General features: G+C 43.7%; 2 protein-coding genes across 29 annotated transcripts in view; one reads left to right on the forward strand and one right to left on the reverse strand.

Moving 5' to 3' along the window:
* Positions 1-4,612: 4,612 nt before the first annotated feature.
* Positions 4,613-21,291, forward strand: part of APLP2 (amyloid beta precursor like protein 2) — a gene marked incomplete at both ends in the record, with an annotated part of 69,471 nt that continues 52,792 nt past the window's right edge. For 27 of the 28 annotated variants that reach the window (XM_080700007.1, XM_080699991.1, XM_080700012.1 and 24 more), the window contains one exon: positions 4,744-4,845. In XM_080700007.1, the coding sequence (XP_080556133.1) occupies positions 4,744-4,845 (102 nt within the window). Of the gene's footprint in view, positions 4,846-21,291 lie in introns of all 28 variants that reach the window. The other variant, XM_080700001.1, reaches the window with a different exon arrangement.
* LOC308273204 (eukaryotic translation initiation factor 1-like) lies at positions 14,906-15,619 on the reverse strand (the record flags this gene model as incomplete). Its single annotated transcript, XM_080710293.1, has 1 exon — positions 14,906-15,619. The coding sequence occupies exon 1, from the start codon at positions 15,245-15,247 to the stop codon at positions 14,906-14,908; it is 342 nt and encodes a 113-aa protein (XP_080566419.1). The 5' UTR covers positions 15,248-15,619.

The following is a 21,291-nucleotide window of genomic DNA, read 5'->3' on the forward strand; positions in this document are numbered from 1 at the left end:
GGGTTGGGGGTGTAGCTCAAAAGTAAAATGCCCCTGGGTTCAATCCCCAGTACCACACACAAAAAAGTTTTTTCTTGGCCATGCTATCAGAGAATTGAGTAACCATCACTTGAACTCTTTTCTTTTCTTTTCTTTTTTTTTTTTTTTTTTTTGTGGGTCTGGGGATGGAACCCAGGGGCATTCAACGTCCAAGCTACACCCCTTGGCCTATTTTTTTATTCTTTTTTTTTTTTTTTTGGTGGTACTGGGGTTCCTGGAAGCCCTTCTACCTCCGGGCTACACTCCCAGACCTATTTTTACATTTTTTTTATTTGGAAACAGGGTCTCCTAAGCCAGCGCGCGCGGCTGGCTTCGAACCTGCGCGATCCTCCTGTCTCTGCCTCCCAAGCGCGGGGATTACAAGCGTGCGCCACCACGCCCGGCTTTTTTTTATTCTTTATTTTGAAACCAGGTCTCACTGAGTTACAGAGGGCCTCACTAAGTAGCTGAGGCTGTCAGCGAACTGCAATCCTCCAGTCTCAGCCTCCTGAATGCTGGGATTACAAGTGTGCGCCACCACGCCCAGCTCGCTATTTTCTTTAGCATGTGTGTGGCACTGGGAATTGAATCCAGAAGCATTCTACCTCCAAAGTACACTCCAGATTGATTTTATTTATTTGGAAACAGTCTCAACTAGGTTGCTGAGAACCTGACTATATTGCTGAGGCTATTCTTAAACCTGAGATCCTCCTATCTCAGCCTCCCAAGTACTAGGATTACAAGCATGCTCCACCATGCTTGGCCATGAAACCCTTTTTAATAAATTTCTTAGTTGATTCTAAAAAATATTCTGATTTGGGAGCAACTATCCTAGTCCAGTCTGTCTCTTCTACTTCTGCCATGCCGTGTGTGTTGCATAAGACCATGTCAAAAAGAAGAGAAAAGCTGGGTGTAGTGGCGCACACTTGTAATCTCAGCATTCGGGAGGCTGAGACAGGAGGATCATGGTTCCTGGACAGCCCCACCTATTTAGTGAGGCCTCTGCAACTCAGTGAGACCCTGTTTCAAAATAAAGAATAAAAAATAGGGTTGGGGGGTGTAGCTCGGAGGTAAAATGCCCTTGGGTATAATCCTCAATACCACACACAAAAAAAGAAAAATTATATGAGAATTTTAAGCCTAGGTTTGTTCTCAATAGTGTGTGTGTGTGTGTGTGTGTGTGTGTGTGTGTGTGTGTGTGTGGTACTGGGGATGGAACCCAGGGGCATTCTACCTCTGAGCTATACCCCCAGCCCTATTTTTTCTTTTTTCTTTGGAAACAGGGTCTCACTGAGTTGCAAATGGCCTCACTAAGTAGCTGAGGCTGTCCGCAAATTGTGATCCTCCTGTTTCAGGCTCCCAAGTACTGGGATTACAAGCATGTGCCACCACACCTGCCTTCCAATAGTGTCATTTGATAAAATTGAGTAAGCGAGGCATGGTGGCCCATGCCTACAATCTCAGTACTTGGGAGGATGAGACAGGAGGATTTCAGGTTGGAGGCCATCCTCACTATTTAGCAAGACCTTCAGCACCTAGTGAGACCTTGTTTCTAAATAAAAATATTAAATGGGACTGGGGGTGTAGCTTGGAGATAGAATGCCCCTGGTTTAAACCCCAGTAACAAATAAAATAATAAAATAGCCAGATAGCCAGGTATGGTAGTGCATGCTTGTAATTCAGGTACTTAGGAAGCTGAGACAGGAGGATCCAAGTTCAAGATCAACTTCTGGAACTTAGGGAGATCCTGTTTCAAAATAAAAAAAATAAAAATAAATTGAGCTGGGGATGTAACTTGAAGGTAGACCACCCTTGATTTAAATCCCCAGTCCTGCAAAAATAAACATAAAATAAAATAAAGTGACATCTTTAAGTCTATAACATTGATAAATGGGGTAATTAACTCATTCATAATTCTTCAGTGACCTGAAAATGCAAACACACTTCTTTCAGGACCTACCTACTTTTGATTTGAAGATCCTCCCCATTCCCAAATCATTTTCCTGTCCCCTCTCTTATTAGAGGTCAGTCTTGAAGATACAGTTCCTAAAGCATGTATATCCAGGCCAAAGCGGGGCATGGTGGTGCATGCTTGTAAACTCAGCATTTGGGAGGCTGAAACAGAGGGTCACAGTTCGCAGACAGTCTCAACTACTTAGGCCCTTTGCAACTCAGTGAGACCCTGTTTCAAAATAAAGAATAAAAAAATAGGGCTGGGGGTGTAGCTCAGAGGTAGAATGCCCTTGGGTCCCATCCCCAGTACTGGGGGGGGGGGAAGTATATATATTCAGGCCACTGTCTGAATTCAGAGTGTTTTGAGTCACAAAAATTTGCAGATCTTGGAGTTCAAGTTCCTGATTTTGTGGGAAAGGAAGGAAATAGGCTCGCCCAATGCCGCACAGCAGAGCAGCAGAATTGGGACTGACAGATCCTTGAAGCTGCTTCCGCCTGTGTCTCTGTGTGATCGCTCACTTGGTAATACATCGCTTTACCACTTTCCACACCTTATATTTAAGTCTCTGACTTTCACACAAAAAAATTTTGTTTTTGGGGTTGAAGTCAGGGGCCTTCTACCTCTGAACTACACCCCCCAGCCCTATTTTTTTTTTTTTTTTAATTTTGAAACAAGGTCTTATGAAGATACGGAGGACCTCACTAAGTTGCTGGAGGACCTCACGAAGTTGCTGAGGCTACGCTTGAACCTGTGATCTTCACATAAATTAGTGAATTGTGATAGGCATTAATATTCACACTTGATGGATAAGAGAGTCCTGAGCAAGGAAGGAACTAGCCCGTTGTTCACAGGTGTATTAGCTCCAACTTCTGTGATTAAATGTCAACACTGGGTGGCTTAAACAACAGGAATTTATTTCTCATAATTTGGGAAATCCAGGATCAAGGTACCCATCTGGTTCCTCGTTGATGACTTTCTTCCTGACTTGCACTGTCCTCCCATAAAGAGGGGAAGGGCAAGTTTTCTGATGTGGTTGTCTCTTTGTTCTTATAAGGGCACTAATCCTATCATGACGGCTACCCCCCCACATCTAAATCTAATTACTCCTAAATGGTATTTACAAATACCATTACATTGGGGGTTAGGGCTTCAACGTTCAAATTTGGGTGACCAGCAAAGTTCAGAGCTAAATTCATGCCCGTTGCAGAACCAGGACTAGCACCCAGGACAACTTCAAAACCACTGACCATGCATTTGTTGAAGCCTCCACTGTGTGGGGGCACTGCAGCAGGACACAGCCAGGTTTTGTCAGAGGCATAAAACAGGTGTGGAAATAGCGAGGGGAGCAAGTGCTACATTGGGAAATAGCCCTCGGAGCATTGAGAAGCTGAGTAGAGCAGGGGGAGAGTGAAAATGTTTCCAACAGGTAGCTACTGGAGGACACTGCAGGCACAGGAACGGTATCAGGAAGAGCTCTGTAATGGAAAGCTGATTCACATAGTCTTTAGGGGAATGAGGCAGAGCCAGTTTAACCACAGGGAACTGCTCTTGTAGGCGAGCAGCTGAGAACAAGGCTGGAAAAGCCAGGATTCTTCTCACTTGGCCACTCTATGGACATCGGCTCTTCCGGTCTACTGTCAGTGGCGTAGGGGGCCTGTTCTCTACTTATTTAGAAGCTAGTCCAGGTCTCTTCCGAAGGTGGTACATAAATCACAGGCTACTGAAAGGAAACAAAGCTAGCAGAGCCCTTGTGACGGCGAGACTGTGGTGCCAGTGGTGAAAGGGGCAGCAGAACCTTTTCCCAGGGAGCAGAAATGCAGCTGAAATGCAGCTGAGCAAGAACACAGAGAGAAAGCAGGTCTCTTGAGCTAGAGAACTGAAGGAACAAACCAGGATCTTTCCCTGAAACACACAAGTAGGCAGGGGGCCTGGTCTTTCAGCTCAGCATAGTCCTGGCACCACTGCTCTCCACGGGAGGCAGTTATCCTTGGCTTGGACACCCTTTTAAAACGACTAGTAAGGATGAGGCCTAAGGACCAGAGGTGAACTGTGTGACAACTCCGCAGGGTTCGGGGCGAGGAAAGGGCGATGCAGGCTGCAGGAGCAGAGCACGGGAGGCGGTCGCCCCCGGCTCAGGGGTTTGGGAGCGGGAAGGCTCTTTGCTTTAAACCTCCCTGTGCTTCAGGAGCAGCCTTAGGTAAAGCGTCCAGGACTTCTAACAATTAATCGTGTTTTCAAAAACCATTTGCAGAGCCCCAAAGAGGGCGGTACCCAAAGGAATCTGAAAAATACGCCGCTGGGGCGGGGCGTGCTCGAGTCGGGCGGTAGCAGGCCGATAGGGCGGTGCGCCCAGATAACCGCGAGTTTGCGGGAGGCCCAGCCTCGCCTCGCCAGGGCGGACCCGAGGCCGGGGTCCGCGGCTCGCACACCCCCGCGCCGCGCGGCCCGAGGGTCCGGGGCGGGGGCGGGGCTGGCCGCGGCCGGGGGCGGAGCCGGCGGGGGCGCGCGGCTGAGCGGGCGGGAAGAGCGGGGCCTGCAGGGCATTCATTGGGTCTGAGCTGCAGAAGGGGCGGTGTCCTGGGGCAGTTCTGGGAGCCAGCATTGGTTCCTGCAAGGGGGAGGGCGTGGTCTTGTGAAGTCAGTTCCGGTTGGTGTAAAACCCCCGGGGCGGCGGCGAACCGGCTTCAGATGCTACTGGGTCGCCGTGGGGAAAGCCTCAGAGTCCGTGTTTGTGAGCTTGAGAACCCAGTACTCCAGCGACCCGGCGAGGGATGGCGGCCACCGAGACGGCGGCCGTCGCCGCGGGCAGGCTTCTGGTCCTGCTGTTGCTCGGGCTCTCGGCGCCCACTGCGGTGCTGGCTGGATACATCGAGGTGAGGACCGGGCAGCGCCCGAACGCCGTCTCCGCCCGCCGGGGAGGCCGGCCTGCGGGCGGGCGCGGGGTCCGCGGCGGCGGGCTGGGGGCGCGGCGCGGGAGGTCCGCGCTGGCTGCGGCGGGTCCCGCGCGCCCTCCCCCGCCCGCCCCTGCTTGGCGCAGTGCTCCGCGCGAGGTCGGGCCGCCGCCGCCGCCGCAGAGGCCAAATGAAAGGCGTCGGAGCGCGGGGGGCCGCCTCGGCAGCCCCGGCCCGCCTCCCGCGGCGCCGCCGCCTCCCGCGGGACCCGCGCGCCCGCACCTGGGCGGCCGGCCCGCTCCTCCCCGCGCGGCGCAGGGCCTCGGGCCGGGCGCGCACCTGCGGGCGGCGGGCGGGGGGCGCAGCCTTTGTTGGCCAGGTGGACCTGGCCGTGAGGACGCGGCCCCGGGCTGGGACCCGAGCCCTTCACACAGCCCTCTGCCCCCTTTCTTGGGGGGCTCCGGCCAGGAGAGAGATGACCCGCGAATGCATTGTAAAAACTCTCTTGAAATGGCACTTTTTTGGTGCCAGAGTGTGCGTGGATTTTCCGCGCCGGAGGTGACCCGCACAGGGCTCGGCGCGGCGGGGCGGGAGGTTGGCGGGACTTCGGGCGGTGGAGACGGCTGCGGAGCCGGGCGGCGCGGGCTCGCGCTCTGCAGCGGGGTGTGCGCCCAGCCGGCGCGCTGGAGCCTCTGGCCGAGGGAGATGTGGGACTTTATTTTTATTTGCCTTCTCTAAATAGTGCCTGAACTGTTGGACTGCAGTGTTTCTGGTGTCGTTTATTCCTTGTGCCTATTCGCTATATTTAAGGTTGCTCTTGGTTTCTGCGTGTGAAGCTGATTTCAGAGAGACAGGGTTTGATTTAATAGGCACTGCCTGAGAACTTCCTAATAAAAACCTCAATTTAGAATGTGTTCATTTCTACAGAATCTGTAAATACGTCCATGGGTAAAAAGAACTCCAATAAGAAAATTTCTCTGATGGAACTGCTTAAAACCTTTGTATTCATCCTGCTTAAAGCTTTATGATTCTAAAGGTGGAAAAAGTTAAGTTCTAAGTAGAAATAATATATGTGTATATACACAGGCTTTTAGATTAGGATTATTTTAGTCTCCCGGATAAGATGTCGTATGAAGAGCATAGGTAAGATGGGAAGGGAAATAAAATAAGGATTTTGTGCCTAAGAGAACTTTACTGGTAGGTCAGGGCCTGGAAAACCATTGTTCACACTCTTATCTCACTTCCCAGTGGTATGACTTCAGGAACTAGTGAATTCACAATAAAGGATTCATCATTAAAAAGAAATATTAACATAAGCCTAGAGAGAAAGGAAAAATAGCGATATCAGAATTAGTTGTGGATTAAATTTGATTGTTAGCCATACTTTATTCAGTTGAAAAACCGGACTAAACGTCAGAACTAAACATCTCCACAAACCGCTTTGCAAATGCTATTTATATGGTAACGTCTAGTCTTTGGAATTACATTTTTTACCACACTTAGTTTTCAAAAGCGGTCTTTTGTCAGGCTGGCAGAATTTTACTTAAGCCTATATAATTCGATTTTGTTTGTTTGCTGTCAGGCAACGACTTGCTTAAGCCTTAATATAAATGAGAATGGCCTAAATCAGGATGTCTTTGGGAAGGCCCTTATTGAGATTAGCCAAAAGGATTCTGGCCAAATCCCTGATCAAGTTGCTTGGCACAGAATTATTGATTGGAGAATCTTAGTGTTGCTCGGTGTTGACTAAATTAATCTCTTACACCTGTTTAAAAAGTAAAACCCCCCCACCTCTGAGCTCAAGAGTCACTTCCTTTCAGAAATTCCAGACAAGTTCTTTTGGGAATCCTAAGATAGGACTTGTGCTGAAACCCTGCACCCCATACAATGGACTTTTAGGTTTCTGAGAGCCAGAACTTGTTTGTTTTGCCACATCTGAAAGCAAGAGGGCCACTTGATTACCAGCCTTCAGGAAACTCAAATTACATGCAAATGAAAGTATGATAACTGAGTAGGAGAAAAGAAGGCTTTGTGTTGGTATTTCCGAAAGGTGGTGGTGGGGGGATGCCCAATTATACCTGGGAAAGATACTTTGGTAATGCTTCTGTCATAACTTTAAAAATCTTGATAATATAATAAACAGAGTCTCTTTTGTAGAGGGAGGTGGAGGTTGTTGTATTCCCAGTCTAAAGTTGGGCTGTCCCATAGTGTAGCCACTTACCTGTATGTGGCTATTGAGCTTACTGTATGGCTGAGGAGGAATTTTTTATTTTATTTTAATTAAGATTTACATTTAAAATTTTAGTGACTGGAAGACTTTTAAATTTGAAACAACTTTTTGTAACATTTAAAAAACCTTTGGTATTGGGGATTGAACCCAGGGCCATTCTAACTCCTAGCCACACCTGCAGCCCTATTTTATTTTGAAACTTGCTAATTGTTGAGAGTCTTGGTAAATTCCTGAGACAGGCCTTGAACTTGTTCGTGTGTTCGTTCGTGTTCTCTCTCTCTCTCTCCCTCTCTCCCTCTCTCCATGGTACCTCTGAGCTACACCCCCAGTCCTGTTTTTTATTTTTTATTTTATTTTGAAATAGGGTCTCACTGAGTTGCAAAGGGCCTCAATAAGTAGCTGAGGCTGTTCTTGAAGCACAATCCTATCTCAGCCTCTCAAGTACTGGGATTACAGGCATGCACCAGCACACCTGGCTCTTGTGAATCCTTTTTTTTTTTTTTTTTGGTGGTACTAGGGGTGGAACCCAGGGACTTTCTACCTCTGGGCTATACTCCCAGACCTATTTTATACTTTGGAAACAGGGTCTCACTAAGCAGCTGAGGTTGGTTTCGAACCTGTGCGATCCTCCTGTCTCAGCCTTCCAAAATAGGGATTACAAGTGTGCGTCACCACGCCTGGCCATCTTGTGAAACTTTTGACTGTTCAGCTATGAAATTTAAATGCAGATCAAGTATTTCTTATACTAGATCTTGAAGGCTTAGTATGAGAAAATAATAAGATATTTCAGTTTTTATGTTGATATAATACTTTAGAAATTTGACTAAATAAAATGTATTGCAACTAATTTTACCAGTTTCTTTTAAATCCACTGAAAGTTAATACTACATTTATGTTTCTCTTGGGTGGTGCTCACTTAGTCTTACTGTTTGTCTTATATTGTTATTCATGTAACTTTTGAATACAGTGCTGTATTTTTCCCCATAAGACCTTAAATATTGTGAGGACAATTTTGGATATATTATTTTTTGTTAGTTTTGTCAGTTAAAAATTGTTTAGAAATAACTTCAAGCTGGGCAGTGGTGGTGAATGCTTCTAATCCCAGTACTTGGGAGGCTGAGACAAGAGGATCACAGGTATGCCTCCAGCCTCAGCAACTTAGGCCCTCTACAACTTAGTGAGAACCTATTTCAAAATACAATAATAAAAATTGGGTTGGGAGTGTAGCTTGTAGATAAAATGTTCCCAGTACCAGACACAGACACACACACACACCCCTTTAGATTGCAAAAAATGCAGCAATTATACAAACAACACTTTATACCATTTATCCACATTCACCATTGATATATTCCATAATTTATTCTTTTTTGGTACTGGGGATTGAATCCAGGGGCATTCTACCCCCAGCCTTATTTTATTTTTTAAATAGGGTCTTACTAAGTTGCTGAGGGCCTCATTAAGTTGCTGAGGCTGGCTGTGAACCTGCTATCTTCCTGTCTCAGCCTTCCAAGCACTGGGATGATTAGCGTGTACCGCTCCGCCTGGTTTCATATTCAGAATTTGTTTCATAGGCTTGGAGTATAGCTCAGTGGTGCTACACTCTGGGTTCAACAGCACTACAATAAAGAGAATTTGCTTTATCATTCACTCTATTATTGTATTTTTTTCTCTACTACATAAAAGTAAGCTGAATTCATCATCCTTTTTATTCCTTAACATTTTAGTGTGTATTTCCTAAGAACTGAGAACATGCTCTTATATGACTTTAGTGTAGTTATCAACTTAAGGAAACTTAGCATTGAATCAAGTCTCTTTATACCAGTTTGTCACTTGACTCAGCATTTGTAAAACATGGTTATTTGTTTATTTATTGTGTTGGGGATTGAACCCAGAGGCATTCTATTGCCAAGCTACATCACCATGTCTATTTTATTTTTTGTTTTGAAACAGGTCTTGCTAAGTTGCTAAGAGCCTTGCTAAGTTGATTTTCCAAAGGCTGGCTTCAAAACTGTGATCCTCCTGTGTCAGACTCTGAAGTACTGGGATTATAGGTATACACTCCACACCTAGCCAAACATGGTTATTTTATTTATTTTATTTTATTTTATGTTTTTGGGTCTGGGGATGGAACCCAGGGGCATTCGACCCCCGAGCTACACCTCCTGCCCTATTTTTTATTCTTTATTTTGAAACAGGGTCTCACTATGTTGCAGAGGACCTCACTAAGTAGCTGAGGCTGTCTGTGAACATCCATCCTCCAGTTTTAGCCTCCTGAATGCTGGGATTACGCCCAGCTCAAACATGGTTATTTTAAAAGATAAAGAGCAGCAGGCGTGGTAGCGCACGCTTGTAATCCCCGCGCTTGGAAGGCTGAGACAGGAGGATCGCACAGGTTGGAAGCCAGCCTCAGCTACTTAGTGAGGCTCTCAGCAACTTAGTGAGACCCTGTTTCCAAATAAAGTATAAAATAGGTCTGGGAGTATGGCCTGGAGGTCGAAAACCTCTGGGTTCCACCCCCAGTATCACCAAAAAAATAATAATAAAATAAAAAAAAGATAAAGAGCTAGCTGGGTGTGGTAGCCCATGCTTATAATCTCAGTACTTGGGAAGCCATGACAGGAGGATCACAGGTTCTCAGCCAGCCTCAGCTACTTAGCCAACTACAACTTAGTGAGACCCTACCTGTTTCAAAATAAAGAAAGAAATAGGGCTGGAGGTGTAGCTCAAAGGTAAAATGCTCCTGGGTTCAGTCCATGGTATCGCAAAAAAAAAAAAAGAAAAGAAAAAAGAAAAATAGCTTGGTAGTAGTATGGGTAACGTTTATTTAATTTTTCAAATATAAAAATCAGATTTGTGTGTGTGGTGGGGGCTTGGGATTGAACCCAGGACCATTCTACCTCTGAGCTATATCCCAGCCCTTTTTGTTTGTTTTGAAACAGGGTTTCACTAGGCTGGTGAGTCTTACTTCTTTCTGAGGCTGTCCTTGAACTTGTGATCCTCCCATCTCAGCCTCCCTAGTACTGGGATTGCAAGCATGCACTACCACACTTGGCAACCTACATTGTTTTGACTTTGGAAAAATCAACATAACTTTTCAGGATTCTTTATATTATTCATCCTTATTGAATTCTCAGACTTTCACATTTTATTTTTTATTTTTTATTTTTTGCGGGTCTGGGGATGGAACACAGAGGCATTTGACCTCCGAGCTACACCCCATGCCCTAGTTTTTATTCTTTATTTTGAAACAGGGTCTCACTAAGTTGCGGAGGGCCTCACTAAGTAGCTGAGGCTGTCCGCGAGTTGTGATCCTCCTGTCTCAGCCTCCCGAATGCTGGGATTACAAGCGTGCGCCACCACGCCCGGCTCACATTTTCTTTTTAAAATAACAGAAAAAAACTAGGTAATACACATAGTCATTGTATAAAAATTTTTAATGCAGATAAACAACAAATGAAGAATAACCTGAAATCATACCATCCAGAGAAAACCTCACTGAAAAATTTTGGTGGTATGTATCCTTCTAGATTATTATGCACAGAAATTGAGTAAAAATCGCACTTCATATTGGAGCCTTTGCCTAACAATCATTAGAGCTGTCTTAAAATGAGCTGCTAAAAAGAAAGAACTTTTATTCTGTGACAAATTGGGCAAATCTTTGTATAGTAGGTATAGTTGCTATGTAGGGGGTCGGTGAAAGAATTCTAAATTGCCTATAATTTAATTTTCATGAGTTGTTTCTTAGTGAAATAAACTAGATTACCTTGCAGCCTAATTAAATTTACTATACTGTACCTTGATTTATAGCCTAAGATGGAAAGTAGACCATATTAGGTGCATTCAGAGAGAAAATGGGGTTCAATCCTTTGTATCAAGTACAACTAATAATTACTTTGCTAAGGGAATTTTTCTTTCACATAGCATCATGAAATATTTTATTTTTTTGCAGTGATGGAAATTGAATTGAAGGCCTCATATTCATGCTGGGCAAGCATACTACCACTGGGCTATATCCCCAGCTCAGTTTTTTGCTTTATTATTATTTATATTAAATGGTTTTTTTTGTGTGTGTATGGTACTGGGGATGGAACCCAGGGCCATTCTACCTTCCAACCACACTCCCAGCCCTTTTTATATTTTGCTTTGAAACAGTGTCTCACTAAGTTGCTGAGAGTGTCCCTAAAATGCTGAGGCTGTCCTCAAACCTGTGATCTTCCTGTCTCAGCTGCTCAAATACTGGGATGGATTATAGGTGTGTGCCACCATGCTTGGCTTCAACTCTTGTTTTATTTATGTATATGTGGGACTGGAGATTGAAGCCAGGGACATTCTATCTCTGATGTCCACCCCAGCCCAGTTTTTTATTTTGAAACAGAGTCTCACCAAGTTTCCGAGGCCGGGAACAAACCTGGGATCCTCCTGTCTCAGCCTCCCAAATATTGGGATTATAGGTAGTGCCACTATGCCTAGCCAAATCTTTTATTTTATTTTTATTTATTTATTTATTTATTTTTGGTGGTACTGGGGGTGGAACCCAGAGGCTTTCTACCTCTGGGCTATACTCCCAGACCTATTTTATATTTTTATTTGGAACAGGGTCTCACTAAGTTTTTGAGAGCCTCACTAAGTAGCTGAGGCTGGCCTCGAACCTGCGCGATCCTCCTGTCTCAGCCTCCCAAGCATGCGCCACCACGCCCGGCGTCAAATCTTTTATTTTAAATGAAGTCTTTTAAAATATGACCGTTATGTTTTTAAAATAGGAAAGTTAGGAAACTCGCTGGTTTCATTTGTTATTCATTCAACTAATACTAACCCCTTTACATGGTTCTGAAGTAGGTGCTAAGTAATAGAGTAGTAAAAACAAATGTGGACGGATAGTGCTTTTTTCTTCTACAGATGCCCTTGAACGTGCTTTCTAGGTCTAATCCCCAGAAATTCCTACTGAGGACAACTGCTCAGTTTCAAAAGCTTTTCTGTGTGTGTGTGTGTGTGTGTGTGTGTGTGTGTTTTCTCTTTTCTCTCTCTCCCTTTCTTTTTCTGTATTGGGGATTGAGTCCAAGAAGAGTCTACCTCCAGGTTACGTTCCCAAAACTTTATTTTTTGAGTTGGGATCTTAAGTTGCTGAGTGTCCTACAGAGTTGAGGCTAGCATCAAACAACTTGTGAGTTGAGGCTAGCCTCAGAAGTGATCCTCTTGTTTCAGCCTCCCAAGTACTGGTTTTACAGGGGTCAAACTGCACCCAGCTCCCCTGATGATTATAATGCACAAATAGAGAAAACAAAACTATAACAAGAAACTCCTGATGATTATAATGTACAAATAGAGAAAACAGAACTATAGCAGAAACTATTAACAAAAGTCATTTGGATCCATTGTCTGCGTAAATTCTCAGCGGTCTGGTTATGTAGGTATTCTTATCTCCACTAACAAGGCCAAGGGTTGGAGGTCACAAAGCTTGGAGAGGGCAGGAATTTACCATATTATGTGCCAACTCTCTACTCTGTCAGAGTGTTTCATAATGTTTACCTTTTGGTTGCAGATTTCATTTTTATGTTTTCCCACGACTAAAAATCTGATACGAATATTTCCTTTAAGATGTAATTATCATGAACCAGTATATACCAGATTTAAAGGTGACTCTAGGGGACAAAATTACAGATGATTTTTGCAGTTTTATATTTTCCACTGATTTTAAAAAAAACTCAATGCCTTTGTATAATGTGCAAGTACTTTTTAGTATTAAACTTTTTTGTCATTGTCTTTTGACAAAAAATTTTAAGAGAAACGATGTGACACCGTGTAGGAATTTTATTAAAATCAGGGCAAGGCATTATTATTTGGAAGAGGAAAGGTTACCAGCACCCTTTGTAAGCACTTGCCAGTGACTGGGCTGAGATTGTGATCTAGGAAACAAGTTACTCAGCAGGGTGTGATGGCGTATACCTGTAATCCCAGTACTTGGGAGGCTAATACAGGGATATCACCAGTTTGAGGACAGCCCCAGCAATTTAGCAAGAGCCTGTTTCAAACAAAAAATAAAATTAGGGCTGGGGGTATAGCCTGGAAGTAGAAAGCCCCTGGGTTCAATTCCAAGCACACGCACACACCTACGCACTCAGCAGCCATAAGGTTGGTTAATAGTAATAGTAAGGTTGGTTCACCATCCCTTTCAGATCTTCTTCCTCAGACTAACTCCTGCAGTGGTTGCAGAGCGGCTGCTGTAATTCGACAGGGCATGCTCAGAGATGGTAATGTCCAGAGGAAGTAGAGAAGGTGTCTTCTTATATATCTCCTTTTTTTAGAATGGAGAAACCTTTTACAAAGTCTACTTTCACAAGACCCCTCAAGTGTCACTGGTCAGAATTGTATCCTGAGCTTCAGCTAAAGCAAACCTCTGCAGGTTTGAGGCCAGCCTCACCAATTTAGCAAGGCCCTCAGCAGCTTAGACCCTGTTTCAAAATAAAAAATAAAATAGGGTTGGAGTATAGCTCAGACGTAGAATGCCTCTGGGTTCAACCTCTAGTACCAAAAAATAAAATTTAAAAAGGGCTGGGGAAATAGCTTGGAGGTAAAATGCCCCTGGGTTTAATCCCTAGTGCGCCCCCCCCCAAAAAAAAATTAGGTGGTGAAATTGAGACACCAAGGAGCCCCTTATACAGTGCATGTATTAGATCACTTCCCTTCATTTTGGAGCAATAATGACATCCAGAACAAAATGGCTAAAAGACTATGAAAAGTTTGACCCTGATGAAATATGAAGGAGATAGGTAGCCTAGGAAAATGGGGATTTTAGTGATGGTAAGGAACATAAGTTTTTCAGATATTTTCCTTTTTCTCTGGAAGGCCAAAGAGTTGAGTTGCTGAGAGAGAAGTAGGATTTTTACTTCTCAGCCTCTTGAGTCACTGGGATTATGGTATGCGCCACCATGCCCGGCTTCAAATCTTTTAATATTAGTTTATTTTAGTCTAGCTCACCTGCTTTCTTTCTTTCTTTCTTTCTTTCTTTCTTTCTTTCTTTCTTTCTTTCTTTCTTTCTATTTTTTTGGTGGTACTGGGGGTGGAACCCAGAGGCTCTCTACCTCCGGGCTATACTCCCAGACCTTTTTTATATTTTATTTGGAAACAGGGTCTCACTAAGTTGCTGAGAGCCTCACTAAGTAGCTGAGGCTGGCTTCGAACCTGTGTGATCCTCCTGTCTCAGCCTCCCAAGTGCAGGGATTACAAGCGTGCGCCACCACGCCTGGCTAGCTCACCTGTTTTCTTACTTTGATAGTTTTCATTATGTCAGCCATAAGATAAATCACACAAGTCAAAATCCAGATTTTTTTGTTTTCATTGCAAAATATATGTAACAAAATTTAATCACTTTAATTTCAAAAATTTTAAATTGTGAAAACAATGTGAGATCTATACTCTTGAGAAATTTTATTTTTAGCTGGGCATGCGTGGTGGTGCATGCTTGTAATCCCAGCATTTAAGAGGCTGAGACAAGAGGATTGCAGTTCGCAGACAACCTCAGCTACTTAGACCTTGTTTCAAAATAAAGAATAAAAAGTAGGGCTGGGGTGTAGCACGGAGGTAGAAGGCCCCTGGGTTTCATCCCCAGTATATGGGGGGCGGGGAGAGGATTTTTTAATGACTCTTTTCAGTTTATTTCATGAAGGAGTTACACTAGTCCAAGTTAAAAGCTGACCCCAAATGGTTACGTTATACAAGCCATGAAGTTTTTAAACTTGTGACAAGAGACAGAAGGGAAATTCTACTCAATGCAAGGAAATCCTCACTTAAGCTTCAGTGAGCCACAAGCACTTAAAACCCATGAACCTTCAGCTGGTCTTTCTTAGCCAGTCTAGTCTCTACCAGGAACTGGCATATGTTTTTGTGCTGGTTACCCCGTAGCTGAATTACTTCTCCATATTCTGGATGCTCAATTACAGTATCATTGCAGGCAAATTTCTTCTTAACCGCCTTCACAAGTTTCTTTTTATCATGATCATCAGCGATCCCATGGACGGTGGTAAGGGTCTTCCTGCTGTTTCTCTGTTGAATTCTTATATGGATATAATCCTCAGTGCCAGCAGGAAGCAGGTCATCACCCTTACTTGCATCAGCAAAGGGGATGAAAGAGTGTAGGTTCTGGATAGCGAACATAGAATACAAGATACAATTCCTTTTCCTCGGTGGAAACAGCCTGTGGAAGGCAGCTGCGGGGATGAGGGGGGGAGGCTGCTGAGTCCTGTGGCTCAGTGACTGGGGCCGAAAAAAACTTTTTTTGTGGTGTTGAGGGTTGAACAGAGGGACATTCTAAGTGTAACCATCAGTCCTATTTTATTTGTTTGTTTGTTTGTTTATTTATTTATTTATTTATTTATTTATTTATTTATTTTGGTGGTACTGGGGTTCCTGGAAGCCCGTCTACCTCCGGGCTACACTCCCAGACATATTTTTACATTTTATATTTGGAAACAGGGTCTCCTAAGCCAGCGCACTTAGCTGGTTTCGAACCTGCGTGATCCTCCTGTCTCTGCCTCCCAAGCTCGGGGATTACAAGCGTGCACCACCACGCCCGGCCTGTTTTATTTTAAAACAGTTTCAGCTGGGCGTGGTGGTGCAAGTTTGTAATCCCAACGCCTGGGAGGCTGAGACAGGTCTGGGGATGGAACCCAAAGGCATTCGACCTCCAAGCTACACCTCCTGCCCTATTTTCTATTCTTTATTTTGAGACAGGGTCTCACTAAGTTGCAGAGGGCCTCACTTAGTAGCTGAGGCTGTTCACGAACTGTGATCCTTCAGTCTCAGCCTCCCAAATGTTGCGATTACAAGTTTGTGCCACCACACCTGGCTTACCAGGGACTTTTCTACCTGGCTATACTTCCAGACCTATTTTATACTTTATTTGGAAACAGGGTCTCACTAGGTTGCTGAGAGCCTCACTAAGTAGCTGAGGTAGGCTTCAAACCTGTTTGATCCTCCTTTCTCAGACTCCTAAGTGCTGGGATTACAAGTGTGCACCACTACACCCGGCTATGTTATGTCTCTTGAGTGTTAATATCTGGTGAATTTTACTCTCTTAGGTTAACTATCAACCCTTTTCATTGTGGTGCCTTGTACATAGTCTAAAGTTGAGGTAGAAAACTCATGGCCTGTAGGCAGAATTTGACTTGGCTCTGTGTTGTTTTGTCCTCACCAGGTTAACCTTATTGTATTTTATTTTTATGTGGTATTTAGGATTGAACTGGGAAGGGGGGATTCACTTCTGAGCTACACTCCCATCTCTTATTTTATTTTTTATTTTGAAACAGATTTTACTAAATTGCTGAGCGCTTTGCTTAGTTGCTGAAGCTGGCTTCAAACCTGCGATCCTCCTGTTTCTGCCTTCCTAGTACTGAGGTTACAGGTATGTGCCACCAAGGGCTGTTCTTCATTGTATTTTGAATTCAAAGTACATATTTTTATTTCCAAACTATATACATATATATAATTTATTTTTTTATTTTTTTATTTTGGTACTGGGGTTCCTGGAAACCCTTCTACCTCCGGGCTACATTCCCAGACCTATTTTATACTTTTTATTTGGAAACAGGGTCTCTTAAGCCAGCGCCGCTGGCTTCGAATCTACGGGATCCTCCTGTCTCCATCTCCCAAGCGCAGGGATTATAAGCGTGCGCCACCATGCCCGGTATTTTTCTTTTTTTTTTTCTTCTTTTTTTGTGGTGCTGGAATGGAACTCAGGCTTTCTAATTTTGGGCTACACTCCCAGACCTATTTTCTATTTTATTTGGAAACAGGGTCTCACTAATGGCTTTGAACCTGTGTGATCCTCCCGTCTCAGGCTCCCAAGTACTGGGATTACAAGCATGTGCCACCACACCCTGCCAATGGGTTTTTTAAAATGTTTGTTCATTTTATCATACATCTTAATGGAGTACAAGATGATAGAGGCATACATGCACACATCACTCATGTAGTCTTTACCCAATTTCTACCCCATCAGTATGGGTTTTAATGTAAAAATTTGTCCACGTTTTGAAGAAATAGAATCATCTTTGATTGCTTAGGCTCTGTCCCCTATCTTCTTTTCCAGAGGATTTCTGCTACCGTTTCATGAATTTTTTTAGTAGCAACTTTTCTTCCCCTGTACTTCATAGCAGCTATTAGAAAAATGATTGAGACTTTAATTTCCTTATGATATATTACTAAATATCCTGTTGGCCTGTTGTTTCGAAAGATTTATCTTGTCATTTGATACAAGGCATTGAAACCAAATGTTGGTTAGTATCACTTTTAAACCATAAGAATAATATTTGAGACAGATTAAAATCAGATTAACATAAATTGAGTATTGCTCTTAAAGGATTAAATAAAAAGCACAGACTCAAATCTGACCAGCTCTTCGTCAAGCAGAGCCATTTCATGAAGTTTATGTGTGTATGTATACAATATGCAGTGTGTGAAGAAGCTGAATCCTTCATAGAATACAGATGTATGAGGTTTGTTGTGGGTCATCTAGAGCCAGTCTTGATTGGATAGAATGAATCTTCATTAAAGTATCCCCATAATAGTCTGATTTTATGGTGGAGGGGATTGAGCCAAGCCCTTGCACGTGCTAATCCTCTGAGCTCCACACAGCTCCCCATCGCATTCAGTAGAGCTACCTATAATCTCAGGTACTCCGGAGGCAGAGACAGGAGGATCCCAAGTCTCCAGCTAAGGCTGGCCTGGGCAGTTTAGGCAGACCCTGTGGAAAAAAAAGGAAGGAGGAGAGAAGGAGGGATGGAGGGAACTAAGGGGGAAAAAATCAAAAGAAGTCATCTCTAGAAGGTCCAAGAGGCAAGTATTAAGAATTTGAAGCCAGGTGTGGTGGTGCATGCCTTTAATCCCAGTACTTGGGAGGTTTAGGCTGGAGGTTTACAGGTTCAAGGCTATCCCAGCAAGTAGTGAAATTCTCATCAATCTAGTGAGACCCAGTTTCAAAATAAAAATAGAGCCGGAACTGGTTGTGTGGTAGTGCATGCCTTTAATCCCCATATTGGAGGCTGAGACAGAACGATCACAAGTTCAAAGCTAGCCATGAAAACTTAGGCTCTCAGCAACCTAGTGAGACCATTTCTAAATAAAAAATAAAATGGGAATAGAGGCATAGCTTGGAGGCAGAATTCCTCTGAGTTCAATCCCCAGTACCAAAAATAAAAATAGGGTTGGGAGTGTAGCTTAAAGGTAGAGTGCCCTTGGATTTAATCCCTAGCCCCCCCCCAAAAAAAAAATATTTGAGAGAGAACAGTAGAAATAGCATAAGTTAGCTGGGCGTGGTGGCACACGCTTGTAATCCCTGCACTTGGGAGGCTGAGACAGGAGGATCGCACAGGTTCGAAGCCAGCCTCAGCTACATAGTGAGGCTCTCAGCAACTTAGACCCTGTTTCCAAATAAATTATAAAATAGGCCTGGGAGTATAGTCCGGAGGTAGAAAGCCTCTGGGTTCCACCCCCAGTACCACCAAAATAAATAAATAAATAGCATAAGCTAGCTATTTATTACTTATTATTATTAATCAACATTGTTAATTTGGCCCACAAGGAGGCCAGTGAATAATGTAAAGACGACACAAAGGAGCTGGGCATGGTGGCGCATGCCTGTGATCTCTACTTGAGAGGCTGAGACAGGAGGATCACAGGTTCGAGGACAGCCTCAGCAACATAGTGGGACTCAGCAACCTAGCAAAATCCTGTTTGAAAACAAAAAATAAAATCATACTGGAGAGTATAGCCTGGAAGTAGAAAGCTGCTGGGTTCGAGCTCTAGCTCCACACCAAAAAAAAACCACACCAAGACAAATATGTTGAAATTTCATAATACTAGATATTGGGAGTAAAGAAGAATAAAGGAAAAAAAGATCAGAAAGAGAAAAAAAGGCCTGTACAAAGATTAGAAATCAGATTGCCCTTTAGATTTGTCAACAGCAGTGTGTGAAGTCAAAAGCCCTTCAGTTTTGAGGGGAAATACTTTTCTTCTATAGTTTAGTCCTTATATAAAATCGGGCCTATAAAGTAATAACCTTTTTGAGATGTCATGTTTGAAATTTATGAAATTTAGCCAGGCGTGGTGGCGCACGCTTGGGAGGCAGAGACAGAGGATCGTGCAGGTTCGAAGCCAGCCGCGCGCGCTGGCTTAGGAGACCCTGTTTCCAAATTTAAAAAAATGTAAAAATAGGTCTGGGAGTGTAGCCCGGAGGTAGAAGGGCTTCCAGGAACCCCAGTACCACCCCCCAAAAAAAAGAAAGAAATTTATGAAATTTATCATTCATGTGCTCTTCCTTCTTCTTCTTTTTTTTAATGTGGTACTAAGGATTGGACCCAGAGGCATTGTGCCTTTAATCTACACCCCCAGCCTGATGTGTAAATACAGGGTATCACTGGATTGATGAGAATCTCACTACTTGTTGAGGCTCTCTAACCTCCCAAGTACTGGTATTACAGACGTGCCATACCACGCCTGAGCAAGCTGTGAGCCACTAAACTGGTGGCCCTATGCCTCCTTGCTTAATCTGGATCTGGGCCTGATGTCATCTCTCCTGAAAATTCCTTCTGCTTTTCTCTGGTTTCATGACAGATGAAGCAGGAAAGTGGAGAGATGGAGTAACATTACCTTTTAAGAAAATGAAATCAAGAGCCCAGAATATAGCTCAGTAACTGGGCATTTGCCAGGCCTGCATGAAGCCCTGGGTTTGAGCCCCAGCCCTGGTGAGGTGGGATGAGGGGTACAACTAACAGCACCTAATGCATCTGACTGCACTGCAGGCAGTTCATTGGGTTTGTTATTTTTTGACAGTTTCAGGGAGAGTTAGTAATCAGTACCTGTGATATCCAGCATTGATAAAGAAAAAATGGGATTGCTTACAGTTAATCTAAGAAAGGAATTCTGATCGTACTAGGTGTCTATATTAAAATAAGGGAGCCAGATATTTTGGTGCATGCCTGTAATCCCCTCGTGTATGCAATCCCAATACTCAGAAGGCTGAGACCGAAAGGTGGTGGGTTCAAGACCAGCCTAGCAAGGCTCCCAGCAACCAAGTGAGACACTTTCAAAAAATAAAAAGGGCTGGAGGTTTAGCTTAGAGATCAAATGCTCCTGGATTCAGTCCCCAGTACCATCAAAAAAAGGTGGGGGGATTGATTCGACCAAGAGTGAGTGAAATGGATGGGCTTAGGGTATGATTGTTTAAAAGTTAACACATTTTTAATAGAAAGTCAATAATGTCTGGACCAAAAAGAAAAGTACAACGTGTTGTTTAGAAAAGTGGAAGTAAGCAGCAGATGGGTGGCCCAGCAGCTGTGGAAATACTGCCTTTAGGAGTGTGCTTGTGTTGGGTTGGAGGGCTGGTTTTTTAATATTGTTCCAGCTTTGTATCGTGTGAATTTTTTCAAACTGTGTATGTGAAATCACTTGATGACCAAAATAAAATTAAGTTTCTTTTTCTCATTTAATTTGTCATTCTTTGTAGATTGCCTACATGCAGACTAGTACAGTTTTAATTTAGAAGTCACTGTTGATATTATTTTACCTCAATATCTTGAAAAACTTGAGAGCTTAGGCTTAAGAGTCTGACAGTCACTTAGATGGGTATAAATTACTACCTACTGTATTCTAGGAGGTATTGCCAGATAAAGAGGTTTGAAACACAGGAACTTGAATTTTTTTTTTTTTAATTGGAGATTGAGCCCAGGGGCATTCTAACTCAAAACTACACCCCAGCCCTGTTTGTTTGTTTGTTTATGTACTGGGGATTGAACCCAAGGGCATTCTACTTCTGAGTCACACCTCCAGCCCTATTTTATTTTTTACTTTGAAACAGGGTCTCACTAAGTTTCAGAGGCCTCACTAAGTTGTTGGTGCTAGCTGTGAACCATACGAGGATTATAAGCATGCACCCCTGTGCACAGCTAAGAACTTGTAACATCTAATGGTGTGAGAGATGGATACTGCAAGTAAGCAAGCAAGCTAGTTTCAGATTGTGAAGGGGAAAAAGAATGGGTTGAGGATGGGCCTTTAGCTAGATAGGGTCATCAGAAAGCCTCTCAGGATGCCACCTGAGCTGAGTCCTGAAGAGGAGAATACATCTGCTTACAGAAGAGCAAGGAAGGGAAGTTGTGGGTGGAGGACCTAGTGGCGGAGCGCCCTCGCTTAGATGCAGCACTAAG

Source organism: Muscardinus avellanarius (assembly GCF_963383645.1).
Source record: "Muscardinus avellanarius genome assembly, chromosome: 1".
Lineage (NCBI taxonomy): Eukaryota > Metazoa > Chordata > Mammalia > Rodentia > Gliridae > Muscardinus > Muscardinus avellanarius.